Source organism: Monodon monoceros, unplaced genomic scaffold (genome assembly GCF_005190385.1).
Source record: "Monodon monoceros isolate NGI ecotype Baffin Bay Population unplaced genomic scaffold, NGI_Narwhal_1 Super_Scaffold_6, whole genome shotgun sequence".
In the NCBI taxonomy this organism is placed as follows: Eukaryota; Metazoa; Chordata; class Mammalia; order Artiodactyla; family Monodontidae; genus Monodon; species Monodon monoceros.
The window spans coordinates 62,842,698-62,862,316 of record NW_021703783.1 but is presented as its reverse complement, the minus strand read 5'-3'; the positions used below and the strand labels follow the sequence as shown (position 1 = coordinate 62,862,316).

The window sequence follows — 19,619 nt, the reverse complement described above, 5'->3', positions numbered from 1 at the left end:
CATACTTGACTTTCTCTTTCATAGAACACATCCAAAATCTCTGAGGAAATCCTGTTGGCTCTATGTTTTTCACTAATAGAAACTAGGGAAACTTGGAGAGATAGTAATTCCAAAGTGTGATTAGGGAACAAAAGGAATTTGGGATATCTAATGGGGCAAGAAAGCTAAGAAATGATCAAAGCCTAATGGTATGGAAAGAACAAAAGATCATCTTGAAGAGGTGGCCAAAGATGGAACAATTTAAACTTTATAATGAATAAAAACTGAAATTGATTGAAATAGATTCAATATAAAAATCCATGAGTTCTAATATTATTCAATGAAAGAGAAATGAAAATTAAAACCAAAAAGGTACTAATTTGTAACCCCTGGTTTTAGCTAAACAACTTTTTTTCACTCTAAAAATTTGTAATTAAAGAGAGAAAATTAAGCATTTTTTCCCGTGGCTTTCTCATATGAACTGTTTTTTATAAATTAAAAAATAGCCCCAGTTAAGGAGATAAAGCTCCTTATTAGAGGAGAATTCTGTTTAATAAATGTGGAAGAAATAATAAAATTAGAAATTAATTTTGCATTCCTAATGAAATAATTGACTCAGGTAACAATCATAAGTGTATCTCTAAATGACTAGGAGGAAGGTTGAAAGGCATTTGGATATTTGGGGAATGTCAAACTATCATCTCACAGATTATCTGCTGGTTATAACAAGGGAAAAAACAACTTTCCAGTGAAAGGTCCTGCTGTCATTCCCACTAAACTTACTGATCAATTTTAACATCACTGAAAATGTGACAACCAGGTATTATACACCTCCCGATGTGAGGTATTTTGATCTACGCAGCAACACCTGTAAAGGAGCCCTGCCAAAAATGTTCATTGTGAATATTCAAACCTTTAGATCTTATCTCTAATTTATAAGAAAGTAGGAAAAGGAGTTAATGACACCAATAAAAAGCAATCAGACAAATTCAAAATATGGAACCTCTTGATCCTGTTTTAAACAAACTACAAAGAAAAAAATCAGAGGATGATTTGAAACTATATATATATAGTTCTACATAATATCAAGGATTTATCATTAATTTTGTTGAACTGCAACAATATAACAACATACTTATTAGAGAAATATGCTAAACTGTTTTGGAGTGGAATATATAATGCTTTCTGTGATTTACTTTAAAATACTTCAGAAACAAAATGAAAAATGTGTAATTAAAACAGATGTGGCAAACCATTAAAAATTATTAAATTTAATTAATAGGTATTTGGGGGTTCATTATACTATTCAAAACTTTCATGTACGCTCTACTCACTTCTCACTACCTCTGCTGCAAGGTGATCGAGGCCACCATCCTGTTTTGCATGAATTGTTGTATGGACACCTAACAAGTCTTCCTATATCCACCCTGTCCTCTTTCCATCTATTCTCAACATAGTAGCAAGGGTAATGATTTTAAAACATTACCTGTCTACTTAAAATCCTCCTTATCTCTCACAGACAAAATCCAAAGTCCTTCCAATGGCCTATGGCCATAGGTTAATGGCCTCTGGTTCCCTGTTACCTGTTTGACTTCCCTTCCAATCTCCACCTTGCTTACAACTCTGGAGCCAGACTGGCCTCCCTATTGTTCTTGGGACACACCAGGTAACTCTTGATATAGGGCTTTTGGCCAGCTTCTTCCTGTGCATAGAAATGTATTTCTCTTATAGATCTGCCTGGGTAGCCATTTCATTACCATGAGGAATTTGCCCAAATATCGCCTAGTCAGTGAAGCCTACACTGGCCACCTCTTACGGACTGAACGCATGTGTCCCTCCAAAATTCATATGTTGAAGCCCTAACACAAATACAGTGTGACAGTATTTGAGTAAGGAAGTAATTAATGCTATATGAGGTCACAAGGGTTTGGCTCTAATCTGATAGAATTAGTGTCCTTTTAAGAAGAGACACCAGAAAGCTAGTTCTCTCCCTCCGTGTGCACATGCTGAGGAAAGGCCATATAAGGACATAGCGAGAAGGAGGCGTTCTGCAAGCCAGGAAGAAAGCCCTTACCACATACTGAAGTGGCTGGAACCTTATCTTTGATTTCTTGCCTCCAGAACTGTGAGAAAATAAACTTCTGTTGTTTAAGCCACTCAGTCTATAGTATTTGTTATGGCAGCCCAAGCAGACTAAGACATTACCATATTTAAGATTGAAAGCTGCAACTCCTTCACTTCCTGCCTTCCCCCTTCTACCTCCTCTACACTCTGTTCTACTTTTTCTTTTCTCCATAGCCCTTGGTAACATCTTATAATTCATTTATTTATTATCTTATTGTTTATTACCTGTCCAGAATGTAAGATCCCTGAGGACAGGAGTCTTTGTTGTATTCAAAACTGTATTCCAAGTCCTGAGAACAGTATCAGGCACATAGCAAATGCTCAATAAATATTTTCTAAATTTACTGATATATAAAAATATCGATTTTGAAGTATACTAGAAATTAAAAATTTTCAGGTTGAAGATTAGGCATTAAACCAAATAAGAATATATAAATTATTATTTTGATACAACTAGTAATTATAATTATAACCAATTTTAAGTTATATAATGTATAATTTTACTGTAGAAAGTATTAGAGTCAAGTGACAAAATAGGTTAACTATCTGTAAAATACGCAGGGGTTAATGTTTCATCTTTTCTTCCCTGGATTGGTGCTTATGAAATGTTAACACTATGAAAGAGTTTCTGTGGCTATTCTGCATGGTGGATTTGAATGAACACTGAATCTTGAACAGTTATCAGAGTTTCATGGTCATCTAGAATCTCCAGCTAAATTTAGAAGACTCTAAAGGACCATGTAGCTCATAAAGTATTTTAGATACACCTTTTTCATACATTAAAATATAAATGGTTTCATGAATTTTCACATGCTGACTCCTAACTGGATATGCTTGGGAAAGGAAACATGAAGATGAATAGAATCATCTTTATCAGGTAGTATTGAGTCACTGGACCTTGGAACCTAGTAGGGAAAAAATGATTTCATAGACCACAAAAAATTTTCAGATTAGATTACCATTTCAAAGCACTAGCCAAGTGAAGTGAAGAAATGACATATGATGTATTAATAAACAATAGGTAATCCTTTGGGCACATGTATTACAAATGTACTACTAGGAAAGGACAAAATGTACTATGACTGTCCAGCACAAATTTTGATTCACTGCTATGCATGTACCCACAGAGCATTACCAGTACAGAATGAAGTCATTTCTCTAAATCCTTTCACAGAAAACAAAACTCTTTCACTTAAAAATATAAACATGATTCTTTTTGTAACGTGTACATTTCCTGATTAGACTTAAAATCCATTGAAAGGTCAAATTAAATTGTTTTATTTGCATAACAGACTGTACTACTGTAGTAATTAAGCAAATCATAATTATAAAGTACTACCTAATTTTTCATAGTATTATCTTTTGATTATCATTATTTAAACTCCTCTATGGATCTGACTTTTAATGCGCTTTATATCTCTAAGAAGCTTGAACTAAATGAGTTATAAAGCTCCTAGGACAATGCCCGGCTCTTGATATAGGTACTTACTGCATGAAAGATCATCTTCTTAATATTATTATTAATCTTAAAAGAAAACAACTTCTTATAACAGAACTTAAGTATGAAAAGTTCTTCTCTTTTAGCCCAGTATTAGCCATCCAGAATATTCAAATACTGCACAAAGAACTTACTAAAGGTTCTCAATTTCATAATTCAAGAAATATAAATTAAAATACCCTAAATAAATGTTTTTTAATACATCATATTGGCAAAATATTAGAAGTAGATAATAAACAGTGGCCAGGTTGCAAAGTCATACTTAGTCATTGTTAAAACAAACAAAAAGGAATTATTGCATCTTTATGTGTAAAAACAGTATACTTATGTATGAATGTTAGCCTCAGCAAGCTAAGATGAGCAGGTGCAAAGAGAACAGCTAGAAATAATTTAAAATGTTGAGAAGAGAAAATGGTACAGCAAAGATAGGAAGTCTGTGGGAACAGAAAAATCAGAAATAGTAATGAAATCAAAAGCTACTTGGGCACTTAGTGATTTCCAGGCAACGCAGTGGTACAGTGGTTATAAGCACAGCACTGCCTGAAGTCAGGTTGCCTGGGTCTAAAAGCTGGTGCTGCCACTTCCTAGCTCTGTAACCTTGGGCAAGATGCTTAAAGACCCAGCTTCAGATTTCTTACCAGGAAATTGGGGATACCTAGAAACAGGAAATCGTGTTATAGGGTTGTAGTGAAAAATACATGAGGTTATATACAAAAAAACTCATAAAGGGCTTGTCACATAAATAATGTTTCATATCTTTATTAATAACATTTCATAGTCATTAATCTGTCCATTCATCTGAGTTAATCTCCCAGTTAGCTTATGAAGTAGGTATTATTATTCTCATTTTGGAAATAAGATTGCAGAAGTTAATTTGTTAAGTAACTAACCCAAGGTCACATAAATTCCATATATGCCAAAACTGCCTGAAATATGCTCGTCTGACTACAGAGTTTGCGAGGTTCACCATCACATTGCCACTGCCTCATTAACATCATAAAGCCTTCCCCTGCTCCTCTGGTGTCCCGGGGGCAAGTGATCCTTTTGCTGCAAAACATATATAGTGACTCCCCATCTCTGTTCCCAAGTGAGCATATTGGAACTTTTCATTGTTAGCACAGTAATTAAATGAGAAGTATTATGACAAAAGAAAACAATCACAGAGCGCCTTTGCCATGAGGTTTAAGGTTTCAACTTGTTCAGTTTTAATGAAGCCCTGTGAGGTGCAGAAAGCAGTGTCTGGTTTTCAAATCACAGGAATCCTCTATAATTAAACCTTGCAATCAAAACATTGCCTACAAGCAGTTTCCATAAACTGAGGTGCCTAAGGAGGTTTCTTAAAAAAAAAAATTCAAGAAGGATTCTTGGGAATTTTCTTAATAAAAATCCTAATGCTCAATCCTGAGTGAAAACAAAATCAAGTAAGTTGTAAGTATTTCTTTAGGGTCAAAATGATGGCACGTGTCATTTCCCATTATTCCTACAGGCTATAAAGATTTCCCAACGTGCAAACCTCTTCCAGGTTATCAATCCTTATTCAGCAAAGCCCTGTCTGGCCCCTTCTTACTTGTACTGCTGTTAGCCTTTTTCCCAAAACTTAAGCCTTTTAGTTCATCAGTGATTCTTTGTCCCTAATTTTAACATCCAAATAATATCTCTGACAGGCACAACCACTATCAAAATGGTCTGTCTTGTAAGTGTATGTCCTATACTAACTTAGAAACACAGCTTTGCAAAGGCACTTAAATCCTGAAGATTGTATTGATAGGCGACTCAACTTGAAGCTCATTGCCTGTGGTGTGCAAAATACCAGTACATCCATTGGTGGTTTGATGACCTAGATGGGACCTAGACTTCTTTCACTGAAGTGTGAGATGCACACCTGAGTGTTCGGAAGACCTGTTAGAAATGCTGGGAGCCACTAGCCTGTTGCAAATGCTATCCTATATCCCAATACATGACATGTTTGAGAGAAAAAAAGGACTCAATCATCCTTTGCATGCTTACGATGACTTTTACTATTTGCTTGCCTCCATTCTTATAGCCATGAAACCATTCTTGCCATTGACCACTGCCCACTGTAGAAGCAGTCACCTTTATTTCCTTTTTGGGTCCTTCTACTATATCCTCCTCGGCAATGTTCTTTTCCCAAAAACCCTATGACTCCATGGCCTTTTATTAACGCCAATTATAGACCAGCACCTTTTCTGGAGGGTGTTCTTTGGTTCCTGACTCAAGAGTGAATCTGATATACACAGAACCACAATATCCAATAGCCAGGTAGAAAATTAATATGAGGCCAGAAATTGACGGTGTTACATCCATTAACCAGCAAAATGACTGGGCTACTTTGATGGACATCAAGGAATTCTGCTCCTGTGGTACACGCCATATTCCAAATCTGAACATTTCATTTCACCACAACTGAGGGTTGCACTCCTTTTAATTTCCTCCACTCCTGCCCGGCACTGTTTTCCTAGCTACAAATAACTATCTAGATAGCAGAATTTTATGTGGTCAATTGGAATAAGCATTAGAGAGCAAACTCCTATTATAAAGCTGCTTATCTATCAGGAGAGAGCCCATAGAAGGCCACCCTAAGGAGGAGCCTGAAAGGCTATCGTGGTGTCACTGGTCTCCAAATAGCATATGAACCCTGAAAAATTGATCGTAGATACGTGGGACTCTTCCTTGTCACAACCCCTTACCAACCCAATGGCATTTCACTGACTGTGCCCAGCCTGTGCTTCCCTAGTCCCTCCTATTCTGACCTTGACAGGATCTGGTGCTCTGCCGTTCATTATACATCTTACATCCCCTTATACTCCTGCTGTTACCAGGGCACACAAACATTAGCACCTGGATGACTTGGGTGGTGGTGATGATTCCAAAAGGGGAATCAGAGAACTGACGGTGTATTTCTTCTATCTTCTAGAATTACTTATTGTATTCCACTGCCTTGGCTGAGAGACAAAGAAAGAAAGAGAAGACCGTCGCTGAGGGACATCTTGAGACTACCTGTGGCCAAAGTGATGGATGAGGCCCATCCTTGGCCAAAGGGAAGCCATTTAGCAGAATCTGGGAATCACGTCCCTGTACACCGTGGTTCCTGATGCTTGGTTTCCCTCTTCTTTCCTTCCTATTAACCTAGATGTCTCAACTTTACCTTTCAGATAACTGGCTGAATATGTTGTCCTCATATCCATAATCTACATAAAACCAGCAAGCTATGAGATGAACAGCAAACAACACAACAAAGTGATCTCTTTTTAGCACCGCATCCTCAAAATATCATCTCTCTAAGACATATGAGCTAATCCACTTGTACTATGTTTCTTATCTTCCATCGGTAAATATACCGGGTCACCATTTAGCTGTGATAATACGTAGTTTCTGAATGCTGTAACCTAAAGGAAGTTAAGTTGATGCCATCAAAACATTTACTGTGGTGGTGTCAGGGTGTGATAAACTCACCTATCAAATGCAGAAACGCTTGACACAACTTCAAAACCACAAGTCTGGTCAGCTGATTTAAAAATGATTGATTACGTAAAATTAAACCAGTGATTTTATGGAATTTAAGCAGACAGCACAGCCAATGAAATCTATAAGTTATTCCCCTATAAGCATTAATGTAGCAAACCGTGTGCCCCTTCATTTCTTCAAGGTCCAAAGTTTCCTTAACTAAGTGGAGGCTGCAGAAACTGGTTTATACAATTAATGTTCCACAACCAGATGAGAATTTCTAATTGAAAAGGGTGGAACATTTTCCGTCTTCTTCCAGCCATAATTATCACTGAAATCTATTGCATTCGTGATATACTGTGGATATACTGTGGATCAGAACAACACACAAAGTTCCACACTCTCAGAGCCTGACACAGAGGAAACAGAAAGCTGTGATTTACTCAGAGAAGTCCTAGGGAAACAATTTCTCCTAAGGAAATATATTTTTAAAATCTTCCATTATAACTCATCCAAAAAGAAGCTATTAAGCACTGAACGCTTTATAACTATAAAATATTAATATCTTTACCTATATTATTTTACACAAATCTTTCAAGGCAGGTAATATCACCATTTTCCAAACAAGGAAACTGAGGTTTATAGAAATTATTTTCTCAAGTGGTAGAGCCAAGATTTGAATCCAGGTCCAAATCCTGCATTTGTATTGTAACGGTTGTAAAATCTGTGCCGGCAGAGCCACGTAATTACTTAATCTGGGCCGCGGTTTCCTCGTCTGTAAAGTGGAACCAACACTGACACCTAACAGGGTTTCTGAACCTCAGCACTATTGACTGTGGGTTAGATAACACTTGGCTGGAGGGGCCGTCCTATGCACTGTAGGATAGGTAGCAGCATCCCTGGCCTCTCCGCTCACTAGATGCCACTAGCTCAGCCTGCACAATTGTGACAACCGAACCAAAAATGGCTCCAGACATTGCCTAATGTCCCCTGGAGAGTAAAATCACTGGTTGAGAACCACTGACCTAAATTAAAGGACAGCTGTGAAGAGCCCATCAGTGAATACATACAAAGAGCCTCAGAGTATGTCTGGCCCAGAATATTTAATGTTAGATAGGTTGGTGGTGAAGAAGGACGAGGGGAGGAGGGGGAAGAGAAGAAGTAGTAGCCATAGTAGGGAGAGCAGGAGGGGGAGAGGAAGGGGGAGAAAAGGAAGAAGAAGAAATATACTTGCATCTGACTAAATTGTATTGATGTTTTATTCAGGCCTGACTGGGTGGATATAATTGAAAAACTCAGAGTTGATCAGAAAGAAAATAAAATTTAAAAAGACAGGCTTCTATCTTTTAGGATTATTTCAGGAAAGTTTCCATAATCCTTTTTCTTTTTTTATGAAGTAAAAATGTTTTACATATAAGATTACATATTAAACAGCCAAATAAATATTTGCTTAGTGTAATATTCCACACATCAGCCTAGACCAAATACCATATTGAAGTCTATGTCCAGATTTGAATAGATGGAACGTCTATCACTTAAAAGAGTATTATAAATACTAGTTTTGTCCTTAGGATAGTTAACCTTGAAATATTTTATCCTTGAGAACATTCGTCAGGGCTTAATACATTTACTAATGAATGTTACAGCTGTGATTAGCGTGTTGAGATTATAAATGAAATTAACTACAAAATATGTCTTACCTAAAGTCTTAACAGGATCAGAGTAATCAGAGTCAGTAAATTGTCCCATGACATTTGTGGCTCTAAATTTAAACCTATGAAATAAAAAACAACAACAATTTACATACCATATGACTTTTTTTTTCTATGAATAATTTAACAAATGGCTGTGAAAAAGACATTTTTGTTAAAGAGAAAGTTAACTTACAAAGCGTAAACTTGGAAATCAGTCACCATCAGGACAAATAAATAATATCTTTACGTGAAATTATCTTGTACATGGACCTCTTGAACTTCATGAGAGAGTGACCAAAAATTTGACCAGACTCATGAAGAGTCAGCAGGTTAATCAAATGAAGTAGATCACCTCCTTCATAGATTTATTTGGATGAAACCACTGAATGTCTGCACAAGCACACTTTATAAAGCATAATAACTGTTATACCTCAGCCACCTTTGAAAATGCCAATAAGCCACATTTAGAATAGTCATATAAAACTCATCCTGTTCAAATATAAACAAATGAAGAACAATGCTTCTTAATTCCGAGTGTGCACAGCTGTATTTTCACTTTGTGCTTTCATGGCATATGAAATACAAAGTGGATGCAGAAGAAAGTCAATCTTAAAAATCACTGGTTGATTCTGTCACCACAGAGACAACCGAAATTTACCTTATTTTAAAACCATGGGACTTCCCTGGTGGCACAGTGGTTAAGAATCCACCTGCCAATGTAGGGGACATGGGTTCAAGCCCCAGTCCAGGAAGATCCCACAGGCCTTGGACGAACTAAGCCCGTACACCACAACTACTGAGCCTGTGCTCTAGAGCTCACGAGCCACAACTCCTGAGGCTGCATGCCACAACTACTGAGGCTGCATGCCACAACTACTGAAGTCTGTGCTCCTAGAGTCCATGCTCCGCAACAAGAGAAGCCACCATGGTGAGAAGCCCGCGCACCACAACGAAGAGTAGCCCCCGCTCGCCACAACTAGAGAAAGCCCGCGGGCAGCAACGAAGACCCAACGCAGCCAAAAATAAATAAATTTATTTAAAAAAGGATATCTTTAAAAAAACAAAACTATGAATCTACAAGAATGTTAAAATATAAGACCAATCTATATTAATAAATTGTACTTCATAATTTAATCCCTACTCTTCTCAAATTCTAATGATTTTATGGACTATATGAAATGTTTTGGAAAAAATGTAAAATCAACAATTCTTGGATAAATATTAAACTTTGTGGTATATCATTTCTGTAACTGTTATTGTATGATGATTAATTTCAGGCCATAACTTAGTAACCCAAGTAATTGTACCTAATAACAGATAATAGAGCATTCTTTTTTCAAATGCCTAACTTCTCTAACTTTTCTAATGTTAACTTGTCCTAGGATGTTTATGAAGAACTTAACAGTGCTTTAGCAGGCAAAAATGAAACTAGCTGTATTTTTCAAATTTAGTAGTAAAAATTATATTTTGAAAATTAAATAAATAATTAAAAAATTATAGTCATGACACAAAATAACAGTCAATTTAGTAGGAGAAAAATAACCAATTTAGCAAAGTATTTAATAAAGCTAACATATCAGCATTGGTTTTTATATTAGATTATTATAATCTGTACAATACCAAATATTAAAGTGAATTGTAAAGATTTCAGTTCCTCATTCAGTTGTTTGATAGTATGAAAAGCTGAAAATGATTGCTATGACTGAGGTAAACTGAAGCCATAATTAACTGAAAGACGAGGATCATGTTTCTAAAAACCTGACATTAGCATGCAAAGCAGAGAAATGAGTGAAAAACACAAAATAGTACACATTAGTCACACTGCCCTTTACAGAAAGAATTAAATTCTACCTGTGTTCTCCAATTTGCGCATTTTTCATATTGCCCTTAGTCACTTAACACGTCAAACCATAATTACTTTTAAGCTTGCCTACTTTCCCTACAACTGTATGTTTACGGGATATAAGGACAATGCCTTGTTGATCTTTATCATGCATTAGGTCACAATACATTATGGATGCCCAGCACTTACTGGAAAGATGACAGGAGGGGTAGATGGATGATGAAAGTTGTCAGCTAGCTTGCTAACATGATGCATAGTAAGCATAAACTATACTTACAAGTATTGCTTTTTTGGTTTCAGAGGTCCATTGCAGATTTTGTCTTCATTGCCAGGAATCATACATGCGTTATCAGCACCTATGATGTAAATTTCTTCATTGCCACTAAACTTTGTCTTTTCCTCTGTACATGGGGGATTAGGAAAGCCTTCATTTGTAAAATATGGCCTTGGCTTATTAAAATATGCATCATACCACTTTGTTACATTTCCATCATGCTGAGCTATTTTCAGAAAAAAGAATAATGATTACAAGTAATATCCAAATGTATTTTCACATTTATAAAGGGTGTTTCTATAATTGCATGAGGAAAATCTGGATGCAACATCTGTCACTCTATGAACCACCAGGGATGATTCAGCTGATCTACCTGGATAATTAGGGAACCCTATCCATTCCCATCACACATGAATCCATAGGCATTGTGGAGAATGACTTCTCGGAGAAAAAACATTCCTCAATCAAGGGTAACTAACTCTCTTTCACACCTCCAAAGAAGCTATCAAGACTCCATCCTGCCAAACTCAAAACAATCCTACCAGCATATGGAATAAATAAATCACGTATTTTAACCATGCCTTTTAAAATTTTGGTAAAATATTTTAGGCATATATTAATGATCAGTAAAATTAATGATAATAAATTAATAATATTGACAATCTATTAAACTCAAGAGATGTGTAATAATCAGGAGTCAACCTTATATGACTAATTTTGAGTTGAAATGTCTTTGGCATTCAGCAGTTCACACACTGCAATTTGACAAGATAAGCTGGCATGTGATGATACCTCCTGCTTCTGCTACAAGCACCTGTACATTTTTGATTGGTCCATGGTCATCATTATAGTAACATATTGGCATTCTGATTGTAATTGTTGTTGAAGTCACAAGAAGTTTTCCCGTGGCATCATAAATAGGGGTTGGTTTGGTTTTTGGTCGCGCTGGAGCTATAAACAAAGAAGAAATATCACTACCAATTCATTTTTTGTTTCTGCAGAGAAAATCATTTTGAATTCTCCTTTCATGCAGTAATTTACAGATAAAGTGATGACAAATATAAATAACAAGTGAAACAGATTTTTGTTTGGATACAGCAGATATTTCGCAATTATTACCTCCTATATATTTGAGACTTGCCTAAGATAATGGGACCCAGGTGTGATTTTCAGACATCTGACTCCTCTTTATATATTAAAGAAATTCAAACTATAATTTTCACAAATGCATTAAATCATACTAGTATTTTCATGTTTTTTTTTTTTCTTTTACTTCCTTTAGCTGATTTACCAGTTTCTATTCTAGTCATACCAGGAGCCCTGCCCTCTAACCCTGCAGTTATCCATACCAAACATCTGGATGGTATCCTTACATATTTTTCTCTATGTTCACATAATCATATAAAAATACATAAACTCATACATAATGGATTCTTCTCACTGATATGTTTTAATGGTGCTATATTAAGTATTATAATTACCCCACATATTGTTTTTCTCACTTAAATAAGACTTGTGTAAATCTTTTCAAGTCACCAAGTTCTGGCTAACTCATTCTTCTTAATGACTGTGTTGTACATCATGGTGCAACTGCATCATATTTATTCAGTCATTCATCTAGTGATGGGAATTCACTTTTCCTTCAGGTTTTGAACATTTGCTTCACTACTCAGCCTTATACATTTAGCCTTATTTACTGATCCTTTTATTTCTATGGAATATATTCCCAAGGGCAGAATTTCTGGAACAAAAGAAACATGTACTTTTAACTTTAACAGATATTGCCAGAATAATCTTCTAAAAGTGCCATGAGAATTCACATTTTACCGTCAATGCATGCAAGTATCTCCAAAATCAACATTTGTAGAAGCTCCTCTTGTTTCATTTCATCTTATAGCTACATACACTAGCTGAGCATCAGTAAGTTGCTTAAACTTCAATTCTCATATTTATAAAATCTTTTAAAAAAGCCTCTCCGACAATGCCATAAAATTGCCAATATCATTTCCATTTTATACATGAGGAAAATGGTCTTATGCTACGTAGCGGTAAGAGGGAACTGTCAAGACTGGAACCAAATCTTTCTGACTTGATCCCTTAGCTCACTCCTCTGAGACATAAAAGTTACGATGACATTAGATGTATAGAAGTTTATTGGGGAAAATATCTATGAGAATCAAGGGGCAGGGAGCAATAGCAGGTGGCACGATCACAGGACTGACACGTGTGAATGCGGAGAAGGAAGGAAGAAAGGATTCAGCAGGAAGGGCCTCAGGTTTCAGGGAGTTCTGAGAAACTTTGAGAGAGGCCACTGGGGAGTCCCCAAGACAAGGTTTCCTGTTAGAGGAATCTGGCATGCGACAGTACTATCCAACTCGGTATTATCTGTCAAATGCAAATCTAATGAGACAACTATTAATCCAGTGTCACTCCATGTCAATAAAATCATGCATATTACTGGAGAATCATTCATTTCTCTAGGACCGAACCACTACCCCTTAGTACTCATATATCTTCTCTAGATAACTGGTCATGAGTCTATCCACCCTATGTAAGGCATGGAAAGTCAGAACTAGTCATGTCTACCTGAGGATGAGCAAGTATCTGAAATGGGAAGTTTTACTAAATAAATATAATGCATCTATTGTTACCTGTATACTGAATATATGAATATGTCTGCCACTAAATAACAAAGAGAACTTAGGACGGTATGAGGTAAGCTCTTCTTTATGAAGTCATTTTCTAAAGTAGCTGATTTTTTTAGACTTCAGGAGTTTGTACATTCCAAGTACATATTTATCAACTAAAAGGAAATAACACAAGTAGTATTATAGTTATATAAGCTACCCACTGATAAAAAAGTCAAATTTATCAGCTTCATCTTACAGTGATCATTTCTTATTCTTAACAATGCTTGTTTCCAGGCACTGTCCCATGGGTTTTTCAAAGATTATCTCTTTTAATCCTCACAGCAACTTATGAGGTAGGAACTAGTATTGTCTCCATTACAGGCTTAGAGGTGTTAAGAAACTTGTCCAAAGCCAAACAGGTATCAAGTGGCCAATCCAGAATTCAACCTCAGCAACTTGACTCTAGACTCAGCCTAAAAGCTGGCACTTTTAACCACTGTGCTGTGCTATGCTTACCAAAGACTGAGAAAAGCTACTTTTTGTTTCAGAGAGAGGAGCAGCAGGTGGAATTCTACTAAAGGTCAATACACTTTTTTTTTTTTTTTTAATCTCTCTGCAGGTTTTACACAGGATTTTAGAGAAGTGGCAAAACTGTGTGCGTATTTTCAGTCTTGAGAAGGCACCTTGAATGACTGAATGCCCCTGAGGTCCTCTTAGTAATCTTTTATGGCTTTTGTGGAATTTGGTGGGGGAGGCAGTCTCCAAATTTTTGTATATTTTCTATGAAAAAGCATCCCTGTCAATAATGAATTGATCTACTTTTATAGTCAGAATCATAAAGTTGATTATATGGTAGTTCAGTAAGCACTATTTGATTAACTAAAAAGAATCTGACTTTCAAAATAAATAAAGATCAGTCAAGGAATCTAATTAGAACTAGTCAAAGTCTAGTCATGGGTAATTTAAAGGAGCTTTCTTTTCAATAAAATTTTAAAAACATAAAATACAATTATAAACCTTGTCTCAGAAAAGTTTAAATTTAGCAGAAAAGAAATATAAGATAAATAGCAGTGGGCATTCTCTGTAATTAACATGGTAATTTGCATTATGATTAAGACATTTTAACTATAACCTGAATAAGCATACATTACTTATTACTTAATATATGCTTATTATATGCATATGCATGGTTTAAAAGCTTAACTACATCCTTAACTCTAATACAGAATACAAATTATAATTACTCTTTGATTAATAGTATTTCATGGGAAGGCAGCTCATGTACCTTTAATATCCATGGTTATTCTCATTTGAACGTTTGGCCCTGCACCAGCACTATTGATCGCATAAACCTAAAACAAAGAAACACCTTGTTATTATTTTCAACTTATTGCATATGTGTATGTATAACTGATTATGGTTATATGTCATTTTAAAATGATTGCACTTTTGAAAACAATTCATATAGTCTGTTAATTATATTTTCTTGCACTCAAATTAATATATGGAGGAAGAACGTTAGCAATAAAATAGTTCTTACAACTGATATTATGGTACTAAGCCCTGAGAACAAAGGCTGAGTGACCTAAACAGCCCTATCATACAGACCAAGAATGATGTGGCTTCAGTTTGAACCTTTAGGAGGAAAGAGCAGAAAAGTCACTATGTCTACACTCTCTCTTCATCTACTCTAACATCTGTTCCTTCTCTCTGTAGCTAGGTTAACTCCGGCTTTCTTTAAATCCATATTCAAGACGCTCTTTTTTTTCCTTCTCTGAGATGAAACCCTATTCCTCAGCCTCCCAGTTTTCCTGTATTAAATCATCCCTCTGAAAGTTGGCCTTTATACCCTGCTTCACCCCTGCCCCAAAGTATCTGACGCTATACCCTGCATAATGCAGCATATACACATAAAGCATTTCTGTTTGTATCTACAGCGGGTGATTTACACAAATGTGAATCCTTTCAATTAACTTTGTGCTTAGGAAGCTGCAGACACAGGCTCTTCTTTTATTCACTTTATCTTGCTATGTAAAATAAAGACTGTGTTCTTGGCCAATTACATTGTATTCAATAAACGCAATTCAGAATATATCATTTTTGGAATTAATAAATTTGTTTCATACGTTAGTGACCCACCCTTCACCCCCTGGATAGTTTTAGAAGTATTTTGATTGAATTAAAATAGTAATATATGTGATGTGGTAGGTATACTAAATAAACCAAGCCCATAAAATGTAGCTTAAAAATATCTAAAGGAAATATTTATTGGTGCATGTAATTTTAAAAAGGAAGTATTCAAAATAAAAGTGATGTTATGAAGTGCTTAATTATTTTTATTTCTTTACAATCTAACGTTTAAGTGAGATAATAAAGTTGGGCAGTGCTTCTCAACCTGCAGTGAGCGAAGAAGTCACTTGCAAACCCTGTTAAATGAAGATCTGTAGGTTTTGATTCAGTAGGTTGGGACAGGTGTGACAGTTACACATTTCTAATAAACTCTCAGGTGTTGAGGACACTATGTTGCACTTTGCAAAGAATCAGATTTGTTTTTCTTTAAATTATGAATTGGTTGTACTTTATTTCCTGTTTTTTTTTTATTTGGAAGAGCCAAAACTGTTACAACACTTGCTACCTACCATAACTATTAATATCCTACATAGAAATTACTATTCTTACTACTAATTTTTCAGATAAGGAAACGGAGGCACAGATTTGAGGAAATTGCCCAGAAAGAAACTAGCAGAGCCAGAATTTGAACCTAGGTCAGTTCATTCCCTTAACCACCACCTTCTCTCTAATAGATCTTCTACAACGGGGGTTCATTTAATGGTACGTGCAGCAAGAATCCTAGCAAGTCAGATTACATAATGAGATATAAAGTTTGCGAGGGAACACAGATTATTAATGAGTTTTCTGATATAAAGAGTTGATAGGAAGATTAGTTATGGAGCTACTTGAATGTATAGGGTGAATTCTATGTTGCTTAAAAGATGATTTTCTGAACTTTATGATTGTTTGAAAATTCCAAGACATGCAAAAATAGTGAAAGGATGAAACAAATTGTGTATGAGTTTGGGTGTATGTATATGAGCTCACACACATATTTACTTTACCAAATGGATAATTTAGAATTAAGATGTAAAATAATATTAGCTTTTAGTAATAGTTGTGTGAAATACATGTAAATTTCAATCACAGTTATTTCTGACTTTTGCCTTTGAAATTTGTTTTTCCGTTTTCCACCTATAATCACACAGAAACAGTTTTTCTTTAGGCAGAATCATCTCATTATATATATCTGCTCTTTAACTTTTATTTATCGATTTTATTTATTTATTTTTGGATGCGTTGGGTCTTCATTGCTGCTCGCAGGCTTTCTCTAGTTTCGGCGAGCAGGGGTCACTGCTCTTTAACTTTTAACATGGATTTTCTTCCTGCTTTATTTCTGGATTTCCACTATAATTGTGCAAACATTTTTGTTGTTTACATATTTTCACAGGACTTGCTGTATTAAAATAGGAAAGCAGCAATTTTGTTTCTGCAAATTTATTTTCAGTTGGCATGTCTTAAGCGATCCCACGAAAAGATAGGAAAAATGTATTATGTACATAAGCTGCAGTATTTTTGAATGCTGAGTTTGTAAACCACCTTTGTAAGATAGGTGAATAATTAAAAGCTATGTATTCTTACACTGATGTTGTATGTATGTCCGCCTTTTAGTCCTTCTAACATTGCAATGACAGATGTGTCCGTTTTCTGGATAATACTGAGGTTGCGAATCTGGACAGCAGTGGGATCATCTTCTTGGTAAACCAAAGCTTGATACACTTGGATATTTCCATTAGGTTGAGAAGGGGGAAGAAATGTTAACTGAAATTTTGTAACTTCATCTGGTATCTTCTGAAATGTCATGTTGTTCGGTGGGTCCTTAGGGACTGAAATGAAATATTTAGCAATTACAATTTTAAAAAAATTTGTGTTCATTTTGATGTCCATATAAAACTGATTTGCTTCAAGTTTCTGTTTATAAAGAGTATTACACAGATCATTTAAGCCATTTAATTTTGAAAACAAGCAAAATGGCTCATGCATTATAGAATCATTGACATCTATAAATCACAGAAACCATAACAGTGATCCAATTTATTTGCTTATTTAGCCTTTTATAATATATGTATTTTTATACAGAATGCATTTCTATGATACTCTGAACTTAAAAATACTGTAGACTCACAGGAAGTTGCAAAAATCATACATACAGTCCCCTGTAACCTTCCCCCAGCTTTCCCCAGTGGTGATATCTTATGTAACTATTGTTTAATATCAAACCTGGAAACAGACACTGGTACAATAATGTTGACTATAGACGTTATTCAGTTTTCACCATTTTTCATGCTTTCCTGTATCTGCGTGTAGCTCTATGCAATTTAATCCCAATGTGTAGATTCCTGTAACCATCACCAGAAATGAGATACAGAACTACTCCATCACCATAAAGAAATGTCCCCTTAGACTTACACTCCATGCCTCCTCACAACACTAGTCAATCTCCATTTCCATAGTTTTGTCATTTGCAAAAGACAATAGCACAGTGACCTTGAGGTCCATCAGGGTTGTTGTATATCAATAGTTCATTCTATTTTTATTGCCGAGTAGTGTTCCATTTTATAGATGTACGAGTTTAATTTGTAAAAACATTTGGGTTGTTTCCAGTTATTTTGTTGTTGTCATTACTAATAAGTCTTCTATTAACATTCATATACAGATATTTGCATGGACATTAAGTTTTCAATTCTCTATGATAATTGCCCAAGAGTGTATTTGGTGGATCATGTGGTAAGTGCATTTAAAAAAAAAATTTTTTTTAACATCTTTATTGGAGTATAATTGCTTTACAATGGTGTGTTAGTTTCTGCTTTATAACAAAGTAAATCAACTATACATATACATATATCCCCATATATCCTCCCTCTTATGTCTCCCTCCCACCCTCCCTATCCCTCCCCTCTAGGTGGTCACAAAGCTCCCAGTTGATCTCCCTGTGCTATGTGGCTGCTTCCCACTAGCTATCTATTTTACATTTGGTAGTATATAAAAGATCACCAAACTATTTTTCCATTGTAGCTATACCCTTTTACATTGCCACTAGCAATGTATGAGAGATCTAGTATTTCTGCATCTTTTCTAACATTTGGTATTATCACTATTTTAAAAATTATTATTTCATCTGTTCTAGTAGATGTATAGTGATATATCACTGTGGTTTCAATTTGCATTTCCCCAATAGCTAATGGTGTTGAAAACCTATCTCATCATGAGTTTATTTGCCAGTCATATTTCCTCTCTGGTAAAATGTCTGTTCACGTTGTCAATTTTCTAATTGGATTCTTTTTAAGTGTTGAATTTTAAGATTTCTTTATGTTCTGGATATTCCAGTTTATTTTTGATAAATAAAAGTTATCCTAACATATAACTAGCTAAATATCAATAAATTATTTTAAAATGATACACATGAGGATAAAATTATTTATGAATAATTTTATGAAAGACTAGTTTTTGTTGTACTACATAATCAGTGTTCTTTAAATAAATGACTCATTGAATGAACATATCTTATTTTGATCACATTGAAATGGATATTCCATTCTAAATTCTAAAATTCTAAGTAAAGAATTTCCATGAAAAGGCTGTTGATATTTGGCTGTCAATGATTCAGATATTCAGATATTGTTGCAAACATCCCTAGAGATAGTGCCCTATGGCAAGCAAAAAATAAGTAAATAAATAACAGTGAGAAAAAAAAAGAGAGAGAAAAGCAAATAAACATGTCATTGTGCCAAATATCACAGGATGAAAAAATGCATAGCTGAAATAAAGGTTAAATTGGTTCAACACACATTTTCACAACATTTGCTGTTATACATTTTTATGATACATAAGAAACATATATTTTTTCTTTTTATAAGAATTGTTTCTCTAAAATTAGGATCAGCTTTAAAAAGTTGAATACATGAAAGAATTATCTGAATGCTAGAAAGAACCTTTTATCCACCTAGTATCTTTCGTTTGACATCTAAAATTCTACTCTTAGAGGTTTAGTAGAAATTTA

At 35.1% G+C, this 19,619-nt stretch overlaps 1 protein-coding gene across 1 annotated transcript in view; it reads right to left on the bottom strand.

Moving 5' to 3' along the window:
• Positions 1 to 19,619, bottom strand: part of PTPRQ (protein tyrosine phosphatase receptor type Q) — a 197,324-nt gene that overhangs the window by 46,125 nt on the left and 131,580 nt on the right. Inside the window, exons 29-33 of the mRNA XM_029205660.1 lie at positions 17,201 to 17,445; positions 14,793 to 14,859; positions 11,670 to 11,828; positions 10,881 to 11,103; positions 8,767 to 8,840 (exon numbers count right to left, since the gene is read on the bottom strand). Coding sequence (XP_029061493.1) covers positions 8,767 to 8,840; positions 10,881 to 11,103; positions 11,670 to 11,828; positions 14,793 to 14,859; positions 17,201 to 17,445 — 768 coding nt within the window. The remainder of the gene's footprint in view (positions 1 to 8,766; positions 8,841 to 10,880; positions 11,104 to 11,669; positions 11,829 to 14,792; positions 14,860 to 17,200; positions 17,446 to 19,619) is intronic.